This window comes from Ovis canadensis, chromosome 15 (genome assembly GCF_042477335.2).
Source record: "Ovis canadensis isolate MfBH-ARS-UI-01 breed Bighorn chromosome 15, ARS-UI_OviCan_v2, whole genome shotgun sequence".
In the NCBI taxonomy this organism is placed as follows: domain Eukaryota; kingdom Metazoa; phylum Chordata; class Mammalia; order Artiodactyla; family Bovidae; genus Ovis; species Ovis canadensis.
Window position 1 is genome coordinate 41,575,678 of NC_091259.1, and position 17,970 is coordinate 41,593,647.

The 17,970-nt window shown below is 44.8% G+C and overlaps 2 protein-coding genes and 2 non-coding genes across 4 annotated transcripts in view; all 4 read right to left on the minus strand.

The window, feature by feature from the left end:
- Positions 1 to 455: 455 nt before the first annotated feature.
- On the minus strand, positions 456 to 6,349 carry HSPA8 (heat shock protein family A (Hsp70) member 8). Its single transcript, XM_069554215.1, has 11 exons — positions 6,155 to 6,349; positions 5,092 to 5,206; positions 4,822 to 4,954; positions 3,891 to 4,100; positions 3,394 to 3,599; positions 3,094 to 3,246; positions 2,453 to 3,008; positions 2,049 to 2,251; positions 1,606 to 1,804; positions 1,174 to 1,406; positions 456 to 888 (listed from the first exon to the last, which is right to left on the minus strand). The coding sequence occupies exons 4-11, from the start codon at positions 4,093 to 4,095 to the stop codon at positions 691 to 693; spliced, it is 1,953 nt and encodes a 650-aa protein (XP_069410316.1). The 5' UTR covers positions 4,096 to 4,100; positions 4,822 to 4,954; positions 5,092 to 5,206; positions 6,155 to 6,349; the 3' UTR covers positions 456 to 690.
- Positions 1,002 to 1,085, minus strand: LOC138421405 (small nucleolar RNA SNORD14). The gene has a single exon (XR_011249486.1). It is a non-coding gene; the product is annotated as a small nucleolar RNA SNORD14 (small nucleolar RNA).
- LOC138421404 (small nucleolar RNA SNORD14) lies at positions 2,324 to 2,411 on the minus strand. Its single transcript, XR_011249485.1, has one exon. It is a non-coding gene; the product is annotated as a small nucleolar RNA SNORD14 (small nucleolar RNA).
- A 4,149-nt stretch (positions 6,350 to 10,498) lies between the features above and the next one.
- Positions 10,499 to 17,970, minus strand: part of CLMP (CXADR like membrane protein) — a 106,761-nt gene continuing 99,289 nt past the window's right edge. The window contains exons 4-7 of the mRNA XM_069554216.1: positions 16,300 to 16,467; positions 12,952 to 13,074; positions 12,094 to 12,235; positions 10,499 to 11,505 (exon numbers count right to left, since the gene is read on the minus strand). Of these exons, the coding sequence (XP_069410317.1) occupies positions 11,205 to 11,505; positions 12,094 to 12,235; positions 12,952 to 13,074; positions 16,300 to 16,467 (734 nt within the window). The 3' untranslated portion in view covers positions 10,499 to 11,204. The remainder of the gene's footprint in view (positions 11,506 to 12,093; positions 12,236 to 12,951; positions 13,075 to 16,299; positions 16,468 to 17,970) is intronic.

Genomic DNA, 17,970 nt, shown 5'->3' on the forward strand with positions numbered 1-17,970 from the left:
GCCAATTTCTCAAATTACATGATGGGCAAACGCCATCACTATGCCAACCCTAACAGCCAGCTTCACAACACCCAACTCCTAAGCCTCCCCAAGTTAGGAAAACAGAAAAGCCTCTGCAATAGATTAACAGGGCTTCACAGTAAGGTGGTCTAGTTGCAGACTGTGACCTGTTCACCCATTTCCTTGCCCAATTTTTGCCTCGTGTCTTCTGAACTGTTTCAATCACAAGATTTACGGAATATTTGAGATGCCTGTTCCCAACCTATAAAGCATCAGTATCTATAGCTCAAACTACATTAGTAATAACATAGACTTTTCACTATGTCAGTATAGTGATGGAAATGTTTACCCATTTTCCCACTTTACCTAATTCACAATCTGAGAACTAAGGTACTATTATATTTAGCCAAAGAATTCCCAAACACTTACTACCCTTGTAAGCAGAGTCAAGACAATTTTATGGTGCCAATTTTAAATACAGTTTTATTTAAGACATTGCATTTTTCCACTTACAATACAGTGCTTGTAAAGTGCAATGCTTTTCCATGTGCACACATTCCATGTTCAAGTATCAAGAATGCCCAGTTTATTTACTATAGCAGCTCAACTTTGTAACTGCCATGGGATTTGCTACAATTTGGGTCCTTCCATGTTTTGTGTGGAACAATGCTAAATCTATGCTAGGCTGGCTTAATCAACCTCTTCAATGGTGGGCCCAGAGGAGGCACCACCTGATGGAGGAGCTCCACCACCAGGGAAGCCCCCAGGCATTCCTCCTGGCATGCCCCCAGGCATGCCTCCTGCACTCTGGTACAGCTTGGTAATGATGGGGTTGCAGACTTTTTCCAGCTCCTTCTGCTGATGTTCAAATTCTTCCTTCTCTGCAGTCTGAAGAGAAATAAAAAAATTCTATTACCATAAATTCTTTAAATGGAGGATTAAGATTGATGCAATCAACCTGATACTATAAACAGCATTTAGGTTACATTGGAGGTCTTGGGTCACTCAGACATCCAAGGAAGGAATTGCCAACATCTAGGGTTCTGGTGGAAACCGCGAATGTTTTGGACCATTCATCATTGTGACCTCAATTTAAAAAACCAACCTAAGTTTTTGCTAAAGCCCTGAACACAAAAACCCCACACCCTCAAGTTTCTAGCAATAATTTCAAACCTGGTTCTTATCCAGCCAGTTGATTATTTCATTACACTTGTCAAGGATCTTCTGTTTGTCTTCATCATTAATTTTGCCCTGAAGTTTCTCATCCTCAACAGTAGCTTTCATGTTGAAGGCATAGGATTCAAGCGAATTCTTTGAAGACACCTTATCCCGCTGCTTCTCATCTTCAGCTTTGTATTTCTCTGCTTCTTGAACCATGCGTTCAATGTCTTCCTTGCTCAAGCGGCCTGTAAGATTAACCAGTGTTTTAGGTGCAATCTTTTATGCAAGAATAAACAATTACCCTGCAACTCCATTTAATGATTAAGTGTGATCTCTTGGCTCAATGCTCTTAGGGAAGCTTAAACACTTGGAAAGTAAAACCCAAACTCCAACGTCTTAAAAGACCAGTTCTCACTACACACACAATATGTAGCCCAAACTCACCCTTATCATTAGTGATGGTAATCTTGTTCTCTTTTCCTGTGCTCTTATCCACAGCAGAAACATTGAGAATGCCATTGGCATCAATATCAAAAGTGACTTCAATCTGAGGAACACCCCGGGGGGCAGGAGGTATGCCTGTGAGTTCAAACTTGCCCAGCAGGTTGTTATCCTTGGTCATGGCACGTTCACCTTCATAAACCTACAGAAATTACATTCATGTTACAGAAATACTACAAAAAGAGGAGAAAACTCAGTTTCTCTACTAGCTTAAATTTGGATAAGCTTGATTAGGCAAGACTGATCGCTCAGACATCCAAGGAAGGAGTTGGCCAACACAGGATTTCTGGTGGAAACTACGAATGGTTTTGGAATCCATCATCACAGCAGAACAAATCCTGCCCAATTTTATAGCAGCTCAAATAAGCCAAACTGAGCCAGCTCACCTGAATGAGCACACCAGGCTGGTTGTCAGAGTAGGTGGTGAAAGTCTGTGTCTGCTTGGTAGGAATGGTGGTATTACGCTTGATGAGGACAGTCATGACTCCACCAGCAGTTTCAATTCCAAGGGAAAGAGGAGTGACATCCAACAGCAGCAAGTCTTGAACATTTTCAGATTTGTCTCCAGACAAAATGGCTGCCTGGACAGCTACATTAAAAAGAAAATTATTTTTTAAAGAAAAACCACAGTTGAACTCATTATCTTACTAACAATTCTCAATCGCTCAGACATCCAAGGAAGTTTTGCCATCATTAGCTGAAGCTTTTGGTGGAAACTACGAATGTTTAAAAATCATTCATCACAGCGAAATTTAGCTCAGGCCTCCTAACTGCTGTTTAAATAGATTACCTGCACCGTATGCAACAGCCTCATCAGGGTTGATGCTCTTATTCAGTTCCTTCCCATTGAAGAAGTCCTGGAGAAGTTTCTGAATCTTGGGGATGCGGGTTGAGCCACCAACCAAGACAATATCATGAATCTGAGACTTGTCCAGTTTGGCATCCCGAAGGGCTTTCTCCACAGGGTCCAGGGTGCCACGGAACAAGTCAGCATTTAATTCTTCAAACCGGGCACGGGTAATAGAGGTATAGAAGTCGATTCCTTCATAGAGGGAATCAATCTCAATACTGGCCTGGGTGCTGGAAGAGAGAGTGCGCTTAGCACGCTCACAAGCAGTACGAAGCCGACGGACAGCCCTCTTGTTCTCACTGATATCCTTCTTGTGTTTACGCTTGAACTCTGCAATAAAATGGTTGACCATGCGGTTGTCAAAGTCTTCTCCACCCAAGTGAGTATCTCCAGCTGTAGATTTGACCTCAAAGATTCCATCCTCAATAGTGAGGATTGACACATCAAAAGTGCCACCACCTAAATCAAAGATCAGCACATTTCTTTCTGCTCCAACCTGAAAGTTAAAATACAAATCATTTATTTTCATCTGTTTGTGATAACTCAGCTTTGACTCAAACATATATAAAACATGTATGTACCTTTTTGTCTAAGCCATAGGCAATAGCAGCAGCAGTTGGCTCATTGATGATTCGAAGTACGTTGAGACCAGCAATAGTTCCAGCATCTTTGGTAGCCTGACGCTGAGAGTCATTGAAATAGGCAGGTACTGTGACAACAGCGTTGGTAACAGTCTAACAAGAAAAAAGATTAAAACAAGTTGGATATGCAAAAGTACATCTTCACCATTCTAGTTTTACTGCTCACTCTTTAGTCAGCCAGAACCCCACATTACCAAGAAAAGCGGTAACCTCCACATCCTCCTGCAGTACAGTGCTCACCTTCCCAAGGTAGGCCTCTGCGATTTCCTTCATCTTTGTCAGGACCATGGATGACACCTCCTCTGGATAAAAACTCTTCGTCTCTCCCTTGTATTCTACTTGAACCTTAGGCCTGCCAGCATCATTCACCACCATGAAGGGCCAATGTTTCATATCAGATTGGACAACGGCATCATCAAATCTTCGTCCAATAAGTCGTTTGGCATCTATCAAAGACATCAAATACTGTTACCTTGAATTTCATTATACAACATCTTTTCACTAAGAACTTAAACCCACCATCCTACTGACTAAACGCCTGTCAACTCAAGTTCATACAATTAAATGGATTCAACTTCTGAATAGCCATACTACAATTAGATTTTGAAAAGATAATCAAGTTTCCTACGGGTTATCTTTTCTTATTCTCAAGCATTTCATGGCCGCCTCACACTTAACAGCTTCTCAAATTACACACTGCCTAAATCCCTCAAATTCACACTACAATTAAGTCTTACCAAAAACCGTGTTGGTGGGATTCATTGCAACTTGGTTCTTTGCAGCATCACCGATCAATCGTTCAGTATCAGTAAAGGCGACATAGCTTGGGGTGGTTCGGTTCCCCTGATCATTGGCAATTATTTCCACCTTTCCATGCTGGAAGACACCCACACAAGAATAGGTGGTGCCAAGATCAATGCCAACTGCAGGTCCCTTAGACATGGTTGCTAAAGGGGGGGGAAAAGTGGTTAAAAAAGCAGATTAAGCACCAAGACATTTACCAAATCAACGCAACCTGGTACGACCGCTCTGAAAATTATACTTAGCACCTCACCCAAGAAACTCTGCCCTTGTCAGAAATAATCACGCGGGAGGGTCACAGCAAGCGTGTAAAGCGCTGCAGTAAGGTTGCCTTGCCAACCGCAGAAGCCGCCGCAGACAGAAAAACCAGCAAGGAGGGTCTGTTCTGCGGCATAGTTGAACACGTGGTCCCGTGCCCCGGGCTGAACCTTAGCCCTGCCCCCTACCCGTACTCAAAGCCGCAGGGCCTGCAAATGCCCTGAAGCCCCCTCCCCCATCTTGGGGCCGCGCCAATGATGACTTCCTCTTTGAAGAACACTGGGTCTTAAAACAAGGAAACAGAGCCGCCGACTCTTAAACCGCTGGCTCCACGCCCTGAGACGAGTGATGCCCCTTTCCCACCGCATGGCCTACCACGCCGCCTTCCCTCCGTGCCCCGGTCCTCCGTCGCGATTGGACCCCTGGGCTACCGCCTCCCCTGGACAACAAAGCCCCCCAATCGAGGCAAAAGAATTGCCACACACCGCCCCCTCCCCCCCCGCCTGAGATGCTCAGAAAGCCCCGGGCGGCCGCAAATCCATGCAGCCTGCAGCGGCCTATATGCTCTCGACAGACCATCGAAGGCTGAAATATGTAGGCCTTACTTACCAAAAATGTAGGCCCGGCTCTGCTGGAGAAGTCAGCAATCTGGAAAGCTGCCGGTGCGTCCAATGAGACCGGTTTCCGCCCGCCGCCCCGTCTCTTATACCCTGCCTCAGAACCTTCCAGAAGGGGCCCGCCCCTGCCGGTGCCCATCATATCTCCCTCAGCCAATGGGAGTGCGGCCACCTCCGCAAGACCCAATGACGAACCCGGCTCTACCACTCGGGCCTCCCTCTCCCGGCCGCAGCCCGCCCCGCCTCTCGATGACGCACTCACCGCAGCGTTCTGGAACTTTCATTCTCGCCCCCGCTCTCCGAATGGCCCCGGGGAAAAGGAGGGTGGGGCCGACGGAGCCCGCGCGCGGGAGTCCTCAGTCACCCTTGGCGAAGGGCTGCGGTGGGGAGGAAGGGCGCGTCTGCCGCTGCGCATGCGTCCCCAAAAAGCTCAGGCGGGAGGGACGGAAGGAGAGGGAGGAAGCGGGGCGGGCCAATCTGGAACCAGCCAATAACAGTAGCGCGACCCGCAATCCCGCTCATGCGGAACCCCGGCAGCTAGAGCGCAGGGCCTGCGGGGAGGGGTCCGGCCGCGGGAGCCGGGGAGAGAAGACGGAAGTGGAGCGAGGACAAAATGGCGGCTAAGGTTGCGCCCCTCCCCCACCATTCTCTTGCCCGACTCCCACCCTGGCCTTATAGGTGATTTTCTAAGACCTCCCGGAGGCCACACAACCACATAGCCAGCGCGGCACTAGTCTAGAGCTGATCCAGAGCGGCGGAGTCGGACGTTCCTACCCCAGGGCGCTGGGAGGGTAACTTGCCCAGTGGCACCCAGATCTAGGGATGGAAGGAGCCGGTCAGCCGCCGTGGCGGAAGGGAGGTTGGGGTTCTCGCCTCTGCGCAGGGTGCGACAGGTTAGCCGGACAGGCCCCTAGCACCTCATTTCATGGAAGCTGGAGGCTGGCTGACCCTCACGCAGAGATTGAGCGGGCGGGGATGCTGTGTCTGGACCCTCAGCGAACTAGATGGCCAAACTCTGTTTTTGGAGCGCTGATGCCTCCGCCGACCCTAGTCTCCCGCCGAAAATAGATGGGGCTTTTTGGCTTGGCCCCTCCTCCACCCGCCCGGGTCCCCGCACTTTTCAGTTTTGTGTTTTTAAAGAAAAACTAGGAAGTTCTTCGGAGAAGGCAGTGGCAACCCACTCCAGTATTCTTGCCTGGAAAATCCCATGGGTGGAGGAGCCTGGTAGGCTGCAGTCCCATGGGGTCGCTAAGAGTCGGACACGACTGAGCGACTTCACTTTCACGTTTCACTTTGATGCATTGGAGAAGGAAATGGCAACTCACTCCAGTGTACTTGCCGGGAGAATCCCAGGGACGGGGGAGCCTGGTGGGCTACAGTCTCTGGGGTCGCACGGAGTCGGACACAACTGAATCGACTTAGCAGCAGCAGCAGGGAGTTCTTTCCTTGTAAATGATCCAGGCGTTGGGAACCTGGCTTCCGGTAGCCCGGTGTCCTTGTATTTAGACTTCCTGAGCCTCCTGTTCTCAGTAATGTGAGGTAATATATTTCCTGCCTTGACTTTAGTCAAAAACTAACCAAGCGACCTGGCAGAGAGGCGTTGAAAATGTTACTGAACGAATGGAGTGCATAAAACAGGGTACCTAGAATTTCAAATTGTGGTGCTTGGCGTGGTGTTTGGGGCCTTGTTGCGCCTTTCTCACCACGTTGAATGATTTCCAGTGTGCTCTTTCAAACAGACTGTACTGTTTAGTAGATGAGTGGACACAAATAGGTGAAAGGGTTTTTTAATACTACCTAGCAGAACTTTCAGTGGTGTGGCTGGAATTAGAAACGTCTCCAGACTTAGAGAGAGGCTGACAGAAAGGGGTTACCTTTCCCTTGTCAAAGCCAGTAAAGCCTAGAGAGTCGAATATTGGATCAAAGGATTTTCTTTCTGTATTTGCCTTCTGGAGGGAAATGTGGGCTTGAGTCCATGGAGATACACACCTAATTTCTCGCCATTTTTCAAGGAGCTCGTTTTATATGATGCTTTCATGGGGTACAATGTGCTTTCGTTTGTTATTTCATTATCATCAAGACAGTTCTCTGAGACATAGCATTCATGCCTGTGTTAGGAGAGAAATGAGGTTCAGAGAGATTATTTGTGGGACGTTAAACAGCTGGCTGAGCTAGAGTAGAGCCTAGCTCTTAATTCCAGATTCTTTGGTGTTTTTAGATTAGTTATTTCCTTCCTGTAAGCTCATGTAACTCGAACTGGAAAAAGCGAAAGATGTGTGCTGAGGCAGGCTTTTTTCAATTTTCTTTGTCATCTGCAGACTTCCTCTCCCCACCCAACTTATCAAGTACAATGTGAATCACACCCTACCCTACGTTTTGCAGGTTTTTAAACTTAGCTCTGAACTACTTACAATATATAAAGCAGTGGAAAATAAAACGAAGGCTCAAATACGCGGGTTTGGGGAATTGCACCTAATAGCAGTGATTGCAGAAAGCTGAGCAGATAAGCTCTCCCCATGGTCTCTGGTCATTTTCAAAACATGTTCTAGGATTCAAAGACTCTTCTTTTTAACTAGAATGAGTCAGAGTTTATGTATTTAAACTTCAGATTATGATACATGCCCTGTTTCCACCTCTTTTAAATGCACAAGGTTTCAAGGGCTTCAGTACTGGAGTCTGAACCCTAGGGCTTCTGGCTGGGGAAGAGGGTCATGATTTACATTTTTTGAGTGCCTGTCACAGGCCAAGCATTATTCTAAGGGCTTTGCATATAGTACTGCATTTAATTTGGTAGCTTTTTTTCCCCAGATTTATTTGAACCCCTTAGTGTGTACTTTTTTATTGGTACTTCACCTTGGCATAAAATATTGCTTAATAAGTATTTGTTATTTTGATTAAGTCCTTAAGAGCAGAAACTGTCATGAACTTTGTCATCACTTTGTATGTCCAGGACTACTTAGTATCTTGCCTTGTGAGAAAAAAGTGCTTGATATATTTGTGACTAAAATCAATAAATAATACATCATATGCAGTCTGAGTTCTTTTCTTCACTTGGCAGCAAGCTAATAAATAAATTTCCAGTGCAGGTTATATGAACTTCAGCCTCTCCTATAGTGTCACCTTCACTTATTTATTTTTAAATTGCTGACACAGATGCATCTGTAATAAATATTTGGTTTTTGTGATCAAACAGTCCCATTGACAAGGCAACTTGAAGTTAAAATTGAAATATAAACAGCTTAACACCAGAAATCAAGCAAAATTATGTCTTTTTGCAATGGCAGTTTTGAAATTCATTTTATACAGTGTAACAAGAAAGGCATCACTTCATTATTTTACAATTTTAAGTTTAGTGTATATATATTTCATTGAAATGGCTATTCTCTAAACATCCAGATCATTCCATCTGTATCTTCTTTCTACAAGTACCTTTTCTTCTACCATCTATTTTATCCTTTTTTGTTTTATATTAAAGAATCAAATGTATTTGACTTGCAAGTTTAATGGAATATGGTTTGACACCAGCAATGATTCAAACTTTATTTTAAACCCAGAGCCTGTCATATCTGAACCCAAAAGCCTAACTGAAAGAGAAGCAAGCATACCATCACTATTAAGACTTCAGTATCTCATCTCAGAATCTTCAATTCCTAGAATTTCTGATTTCAGGTAATAATTTGTGGCATTTCTGTAGATCTCCAGTGTGAATAGATTTTCAAAATATGAATATTCAACTGGTATTTTAGTCTTCTAATAACCTGTTTAAACCTTTTCATGCAAAGAGGACTGACTCCTGCCTGCAGAGGCATAGGCAGGAAACCTTAGGTTCAAAGGTAATAAATAATGATAAGAGCAAATTGCTAGTGATGGCACTGCTGCAGCTGCCACAGAATACTCAGTTTGGCTCAGATACTCCTGGAATGCGAATTCTCTGAATTACACAGCAGAATTGATATGTCGCCTAGACACCACACGACCAGAAGAATAAGTTGGTGGAGTAAATAAGAAATCTATATCTTACAAGGAGGCAGGGTTAGTATAAGAAGCATTCCAAATACGCTAACCCTCTTAAACTAATGGCAGACATTCTTTGCTTCCTCAGTGTCTCAGTTCCCAACTTTTTTTTTGCGGAGCTGTGCTGCTTGTGGGCTCTTAGTTCCCTGACCAGGGATTGAACCAGCACCCTTGTCAGTGAAAGCATAGAGCCCTAACCACTAGACTTCAGGGAATTCCCCCCAACTTCTTTTTTAGAGGAAGACAAAACTCAAAATGAAACTTTTAGACAAGGGTAAAACCTTCTTAAAGGACTTTAGAAATGCATTTATAGTATGTGATAATTAGAGGTAAAAATGAAAACAAAAATGGGACAAAATCCTAGGTCAACTTTTCCTCTTTAAGCACCTGATTCCCATTTCAGAAACAGGGCTTTCATCAGGACTTTCTTGATGGTCCAGTGGTTAAGACTCCTTGCTCACTATGCAGGGGGGTACAGATTTGATCCCTGGTTGGGGAACTTAGATTCCCAAAACAAACAGGGATTTCATCACCACATTTAGCTCTACTTTTCCTTTCTCATAGCCTGCTGCCTTTTTAACAATGTTTAATTAATTAATTAATTATTTTTGGCTGCCCCACTCACCTATCAGGACTGTAGTTCCCTGACCAGTGACTGAAACTGCACCCTTGGCAGTGAAAGCAAAGAGTCCTAACCACTGCCCTGCCAGGGACTTCTTGGCCTTTTAATAATAATAAACATTTTGCTCTACCAATGGTGACCTGTTGACATTTGCTTTAGAGTTTGAAGGGCTATTTCAGGTTTGGCATTCTTGCCAAAGAATGAATTGTAGGATGAATTTGACTAGCAGAGTAGTCAAAACTATTAAAAAAGCAAGTTATTGTATGGGAGACTGCTTTCTTTTTATTTCACAGACCCCACCTTTCTTCTCCCATGAGTCAGCTCTTGTGAGAGCTATCCTGGTGAATCATTTCCTCAAATCTTTCCAAGATGCCGACAATATTTAACAGGCAGTAACCCAGATCCCCCTGCCACCCACTAGTTATCCTCACCATCTCTTCCCTAAATGTTCATTTCCTCTCCTTCCAGCCTAGAGCTAGGCTTCCTTACAGGCTAAACTGGGAAAGTACTGAATTTCTGTCTGTCTCAGCCTCTCAGGAGGGAATGGTATGATGTCCATGCAGTGCCACCAGGAAATGTTGGCAATCCCTGATCTCTGATAATTTAAGGCCTAGAATCAATACAAGTCCCATGTTCACATCCTCCTGAAAGGAAAGAAGTGGAGGAAACTCCCAAGTTTGATGCAGTACTGAACTTCTGATGTCACTCCTTGACTAAGAAAACTGATTTAATCTCCCTTTCTGGTCTAGTCAGTTTTGAAATTCTGATTTCATATGTTCACAGAAAGAAGAGACTGGAATGGTTTGTTGGGTGATCTTCCAGCATCCTGAAAAGACCTTTTCTCTCAAAGACTTCCTTCTAAGGAGATTGTTAAATGTTAAAACACCTAGTTTTCTTGCTCCACAGATACCCAACAGAAAATCCTTAGAGACATCCACTTTGAGGGAAAATCCACAATTATTCCAGCATATATTTCTGATATTTGTCAGTGGCCCTCTGAACATCAAAATGGAAAGTTATTCACAGTCCCTCATTACACATTTTGAACTCCTTTTTTATTTCTTTTATGGTTCAATATAAGTAGGAAGATTGATAGTGGATTATTGGTGTTCAACCGGTAAGTCGTGGAAAAATTCAATCATTCTCCATCTCCCACTATTTCAACTCCTCTTGAAATTAATACCCAAACTTTGTGGTAAATGAAGTCAAGTCAGGACAGAAGAGACGTGTTTCGTTTTTTGGAGTTTCTCATGGTGCAGATAGGTATAATATAAGGCTGTAGGTTCTGCTTGACTCTGAACAGTCATAATAATCCAGTAGGTTTGCAGAAATGCATAGAAAATTTATGAATAACACCTCGTTTCTTGACAATGGTGAGTCAACGCGTTGATACAAAACTGCAAGTGAGAAGTTCTAAGTGTGTTCACTTCCCCTTTCCCCAACTCTTTCACCATGGCTCCTGGTCCCCAAACACCCAGATTTGGGCCCCCATTTCGCCCCCCAACTCTGGTCTAAAGGCACAGTGAGGTGCCTTTTTGGAGATGATCAGCTTACATCCTTTTCCTCGTTTGGTGTCATGTTAGAAAAGTGTTCCTTTGAATCTGTTCGGTGCAGTGGTTGCTGCTACTTAAATGACCCCTCGTTGGGCTCGAGGCGGGTCTAGTGGCTGGTGACTGAGCGTCGATGACCGGAAGAATCCTGACGCCTGGGAAAAGCCAGCGAGTCAAGTCCACTCTAACTCAGACAGTTTGGAAGGCTCTGCTCTGGCTGGGGATCGTGCTGGGGGTGTTTTCTGCTTTGGTCAGGGTAGCATGGGAAGCTTTCTTTGGTTCAGAACCTCGGGCCTCGGGCCCCACCGGGCCGTAGGCGTGGGCGCCCAGCCCTGGCCGGCGCGCCGCCTCGGTGCATGGGGTCCGCTGGCTGCGGGAGCCGCTGTTGGCGGTGGAGCGCGTGGAGGAGGAGCCGGAGCGAGAGCTTCGAGAGCCCGAGGAAGAGGAGCTGGGCTTCACCAGGCGGGCTTTCGGGGCTTCCGCATCTTCTCTGAGAGGGAAAAACACCGAAGATAGATTTTAGGATTACAGGATTGTGAAAGCTTCCGCTCTGGCTGTGGCTTTCGGAGGCTGACCCATCCATCAACTCCTCAAGCTGGAAACCTTGAGTTACCACTTAGGGAAATACGGACTCCCCCTGCGTCCTGAGCCCTCGCGTGGGCGCAGGCGGATGTGCATCCCCAAGATCAGCCCTGTGACTGCGGCGCAAAGTTGCGGGGGACCGGGCACTCCCCACCGTGTGTCCACACAGCACTCCCCTCGACTTGGAGTCGGTCTGTGGAAACTCTTTATTTAAAGGCCCATGGATGGGCTAGGCCCATTCATTTTAGGGCTTTTATAAGTGGAAGGTAATCAGAAGTAGTGTAAAGTTTATTAAGTCTCTGATGCAGATAGTTTCACAAGACAGTCAAGGTCAACCGTCCTTCTGCCCCTGGGCTGCAAGTCCTTACCTACCAGAATAATCCTCGTAACAGATTCAAGGTTATGAGTAAATGGGACAGTTTTGTTGGCTGGTCATTATGGAGCTGGCCCTAGAAAGGTAGCCTAGGTGAGGAAGGGGATTCTGTGGGAGGTTTACCGAATTTCATTTGGTCTCTCTTCTTCCTCATATCTCTTTTTGTCTTTCCTTCGGATCAACAGCCACACCAAGAGGAAAATCAGCAGGGCTCCGGCCACCATACCTGTCACTGCTCCTGCAATCATGCCCACGCTCTGTACATCTGTTTTCTCAGAAACAAAGCAAAACCAAACATAAGCTATGCAATACATAGATTTAAAGTACATAAAGCTCTGGATGCGTATTTCCAGATCTTCATATCTGTCTCCCTGAGTTCCCCATTTATCCTCTCTGGGTGTGTATGACTGTCCCTCCTGATATCGATGGGGAGCAGGAGAGCAACCCTAAAATATGGCTTGTTGACATTAGGATTATTTGGGGCTGATTAAGTTTTTAAATATTTGTTATTATTTGGCTGTGCCGGATCTTAGTTGCAGCATGCAGAATCTATTAAATAGTTCCCTGACCAGGGATGGAACCTGTGCCCCCTGCATTGGGAGCACAGAGTCTTAGCCACTGGGTCTCTAGGGAAGTCCCTAAGCTGATTATTTTTGAGCAACAGCAGATACCAGAGAAGCTCTGAAAACAGTAGAAGTTACTCTCTGTAAGGGAAATTTGCATTTATAAAGGAAACCTCTATTTGGTTCCCTCCTGGATAAAATAAATTTCTTTAGGGGGCCATAAAATTCACACATACTTGTAAATTTAGAGTGAGCTGCAACTGTTGAATAGTCCTTGGCAACTACTGAATTTATTTCAGTGATAACCATGTCCTTCTGGAGATGAAGCTTTAGACCATACTCTTACCTGCGATTAAAAATGTTTTACACTGAACCGGCAGTGCGGGAACAAAACCACATCAACACTTTGGGTACTTACACTGTACGGTCACTCGCACCACACAGCTTTCCTTCCCAGCCTCATTGCCCGCTGTACACTGGTAGAGCCCAGAGGAGGACATGGTGAGATTCTGCAGCAGGACACGTCCAGGGCGGTTGTAGTCTACACAAGCAGAAAGATGACCGTGATCCCCCAGTGACAGGTTTATATTTATTGCTTACTTTATTGTGTCACTGACCTAAGATCCTATGATACAGTTTGCTAAGGATGAGGTGATAGAATTGATCCAGAATGTGGGAAGAAGCGGAGAAGGCAATGGCACCCCACTCCAGTACTCTTGCCTGGAAAATCCCATGGATGGAGGAGCCTGGTAGGCTGTAGTCCATGGGGTCGCTAAGAGTCGGACATGACTAAGAAACTTCCCTTTCACTTTTCACTTTTATGCCTTAGAGAAGGAAATGGCAACCCACTCCAGTTTTCTTGCCTGGAAAATCTCAGGGACAGGGGAGCCTGGTGGGCTTCCGTCTATGGGGTCGCACAGAGTTGGACATGACTGAAGCGACTTAGCAGTAGCAGTAGCAGTGGGAAGAAAGGTGGTGAACATTCTTTTAAACTGCAGTGCACCCTCAAAAGTCACAAAAGATTCTGAACATTTAAGAGATACTAAACACAATAATTTTCCACAGTTTATTGTGATCCATACAGTCAAAAGCTTTGGCATAGTCAAGAAAGCAGAAATAGATGTTTTTCTGGAACTCTCTTGCTTTTTCCATGATCCAGCGGATGTTGGCAATTTGATCTCTGGTTCATCTGCCTTTTCTAAATCCAGCTTGAACATCTGGAAGTTCATTCACATATTGCTAAAGCCTGGCTTGGAAAATTTTGAGCATTATTTTACTAGCGTGTGAGATGAGTGCAATTGTTCAGTAGTTTGAGCATTCTTTGACATTGCCTTTCTTTGGGATTGGGATGAAAACTGACCTTTTCCAGTCCTGTGACCACTGCTGAGTTTTCCAAATTTGCTGGCATATTGAGTGCAGCACTTTCACAGCATCATCTTTCAGGATTTGAAATAGCTCAACTGGAATTCCATCCCCTCCACTAGCTTTGTTCATAGTGATGCTTTCTAAGGCCTACTTGACTTCACATTCCAGGATTCTGGCTCTAGGTGAGTGATCACACCATCGTGATTATCTGGGTCGTGAAGATCTTTTTTGTACAGTTCTTCTGTGTATTCTTGCCACCTGTTCTTAATATCTTCTGCTTCTGTTAGGTCCATACCATTTCTGTCCTTTATCGAGCCCATCTTTGCATGAAATGTTCCCTTGCTATCTCTAATTTTCTTGAAGAGATCTCTAGTCTTTCCTATTCTGTTGTCTTCCTCTATTTCTTTGCATCGATCACTGAGGAAGGCTTTCTTATCTCTCCTTGCTATTCTTTGGAACTCTGCATTCAAATGGGAATATCTTTCCTTTTCTCCTTTGCCTTTCACTTCTCTTCTTTTCACAGCTATTTGTAAGGCCTCCTCAAACAGCCATTTTGCGTTTTTGCATTTCTTTTCCATGAGGATAGTCTTGATCCCTGTTTCCTGTACAATGTCACAAACCTCCCTCCAAGTTCATCAGGCACTGTGTCTATCAGATCTAGTCCCTTAAATCTATTTCTCACTTCCACAGTAAAATCATAAGGGATTTGATTTACGTCATACCTGAATGTTCTAGTGGTTTTCCCTACTTTCTTCAATTTAAGTCTGAATTTAGCAATAAGGAGTTCATGATCTGAGCCACAGTCTTGTTTTTGCTGGTCTTGCTTTTGCTGACTGTATAGAGCTTCTCCATCTTTGGCTGCAAAGAATACAATCAATCTGATTTTGGTGTTGACCGTCTGGTGATGTCCATGTGTAGAGTCTTCTCTTATATTGTTGGAAGAGGGTGTTTGCTATGACCAGTGCGTTCTCTTGGCAAAACTCTATTAGCCTTTGCCCTGCTTCATTCCATACTCCAAGGCCAAATTTGCCTGTTACTCCAGGTGTTTCTTGACTTCCTACTTTTGCATTCCAGTCCCCTATAATGAAAAGGACATCTGTTTTGGGTGTTGTAGGAAAATTCTGAAAGAGATGGAAATACCAGACCATCTGACCTGCCTCTTGAGAAACCTATATGCAGGTCAGGAAGCAACAGTTAGAACTGGACATGGAACAACAGACTGGTTCCAAGTAGGAAAAGGAGTATGTCAAGGTTGTATATTGTCACCCTGCTTATTTAAATTATATGCAGAGTACATCATGAGAAACACTGGGCTGGAAGAAGCACAAGCTGGAATCAAGATTGCTGGGAGAAATATCAATAACCTCAAATATGCAGATGACACCACGCTTATGGCAGAAAGTGAAGAGGAACTAAAAAGCCTCTTGATGAAAGTGAAAGAGGATAGTGAAAAAGCTGGCTTAAAGCTCAACATTCAGAAAACTAAGATCATGGCATCTGGTCCCATCACTTCATGGGAAATAGATGGGGAAACAGTGGAAATAGTGTCAGACTTTATTTTTGGGGGCTCCAAAATCACTGCAGATGGTGACTGCAGTTATGAAATTAAAAGATGCTTACTCCTTGGAAGAAAAGTTATGACCAACCTAGATAGCATATTCAAAAGCAGAGACATTACTTTGCCAACAAAGGTCCATCTAGTCAAGGCTATGGTTTTTCCAGTGGTCATGTATGGATGTGAGAGTTGGACTGTGAAGAAAGCTGAGCGCCGAAGAATGGATGCTTTTGAACTGTGGTGTTGGAGAAGACTCTTGAGAGTCCCTTGGACTGCAAGGAGGTCCAGTCAGTCCATCCTAAAGGAGATCAATCCTGGGTGTTCATTGGAAGGACTGATGCTGAAGCTGAGACTCCAGTACTTTGGCCACCTCATGCGAAGAGTTGACTCACTGGAAAAGACCCTGATCCTGGGAGGGATTGGAGATAGGAGGAGAAGGGGATGACAGGATGAGATGGCTGATGGCATCACTGACTCAATGGACGTGAGTTTGAGTAAGCTCCGGGAGTTGGAGATGGACAGGGAGACCTGGTGTGCTGCGATTCATGGGGTCTCAAAGTGTCGGACACGACTGAGTGACTGAACTGAACTGAACTGAAACACAATAATTAGAATAGGTTTATAGAGTACACTTATTCCTAATCTCCTTACCACTTTTATTTTTGCCATTTAGGGAAAGAAAAGACATATTTTTCTGTTCCCAGTTAGGTGTGAAAAATAGAAACAGTGAGGTTCAGTAGTGTATTCAAGATCTTTGTGAGGTGTTCACAAAACCAGATTCAGAATTCACTGAGAGAGGACTGACTGTCCTGTTGTCTCCGTGGACCAGTAAAAAAGATGACTTACCAATCTTAGATTTGGGAGGTAGACGTTCATCCTCTCCCGCCTTCTCCTGGACTCGCTGCCAGGAATACACAATGGGCTCTGTGCCAGAGGATGACTCACACTGCAAAGTCAGGTCACTTCCTTCTGTCAGCTCACCTTCCAATTCACACTTGGGCTTTGATGGTCTCACTAGCAAAAAAAAAAAAAAAAGAAAAAGAAGTCAAAGATCCCCTGACACCAGTGAACAATATCCTGTTGACTTGTTTTTCCTCATATGGTCAACTTTTGAGTGTGGATTTAATATTCCTTTGCTACCTCGCCATGCTTTACATCTCACTCCCCAAAATATACCCACTTCCATCCCCTGCACACATACCCAATTCCAGCTGTTTCCAATGATGCTGATGTAATTTAGAGAGGTTGCCTCAGGAACTCCCTCATCACTTCTCAAAGAAAAAAATGTTTTGGTCTTTTTTCCTAATTCCTGGGGCCCTACTTGGACTCGGTGGGACTCACTGAGGGCCCAGGAATCTGTCTTCTTTGGGGGAGGGGGGCCATGCTGCCAGGCTTGTGGGATCTTAGTTCCCTGACCAGGATTGAACCTGTGCCCCCTGAAGTGGATGCTCAGAGTCCTAACCACTGGACCAATGGAGAATTCCCCAAAACCTTTTATATTTGGAAATTTTAGAAAAGTTGAGTGTGATTTTCCTTTATTTTTAAAAATATTTATATATTTGGCTGTACCGGATCTTAGTTGTGGCACACAGGATTTAGTTCCCTGACCAGGCATCAAAGTCAGGCCCCTGCAATGGGAGCAAGAAGTCTTAACCACTGGACCACTGGACCACCAGGAAAGTGCCAAGGTGATTTGATTAACACTGAAACAGGGACAAAAGTTCATGAACTTGGAAGCAATTAAGAAGAAGTTAGGAACTCTTGCTGTGTCACAAAACAAAGAAATGGATTTGAATCAGATCTGAGAGATTTGTTTCACCATGAGGATACTACTTAAAACTTGAGAGGACATTTAACTTTTGTAATGAGCTACCTCAATGGCTCAGCGGATAAAGAATCTCCCTGCAACACAGGAGACACAGGAGATGTAGGTTTAATTCCTGGGTCAGGAAGATCCTCTGGAGGAGGAAATGGCAACCCACTCCAGTATTCTTGCCTGAAAAATCCCAAGGACAGAGGAGCCTGGTGGGTTACAGTGCGTGGGGTCACAAAGAATCAGGTACAACTGAATGACTAAGCATAGCACAATGAGCTACTATGGAAAATTGATTCTCTTCTTTCATTATGGGTCAAATACAAAACATACATGCTTTTCCCCAGGGAACTGGACTAGGTGATGTCTGTACAATATGATATATTGGGGGCTTCCCTGGTGGCTCAGTGGTAAAGAATCCTCCTAACAATGCAAGAGCATGGCTTCACCTGATCCAGGAAGATCCCACATGCCTCGGATCAACAGGCCATGTGCCACAACTACTGAGCCTGTGCTCTAGAACCCAGGAGCTGCAAGTACTGAAGCCCTCGCGCCCTAGAGTCCGTGCTCTACAGCAAAAGAAGCTGCTGCAATGAGAAGGCCACATACCGACACTAGAGAGTAGCCCATATTCGCTGCAACTGTAGAAAAACCCACAGAGCAACGAAGACCCAGCACAGCCAAAACTAAACAAAGAAAATTAT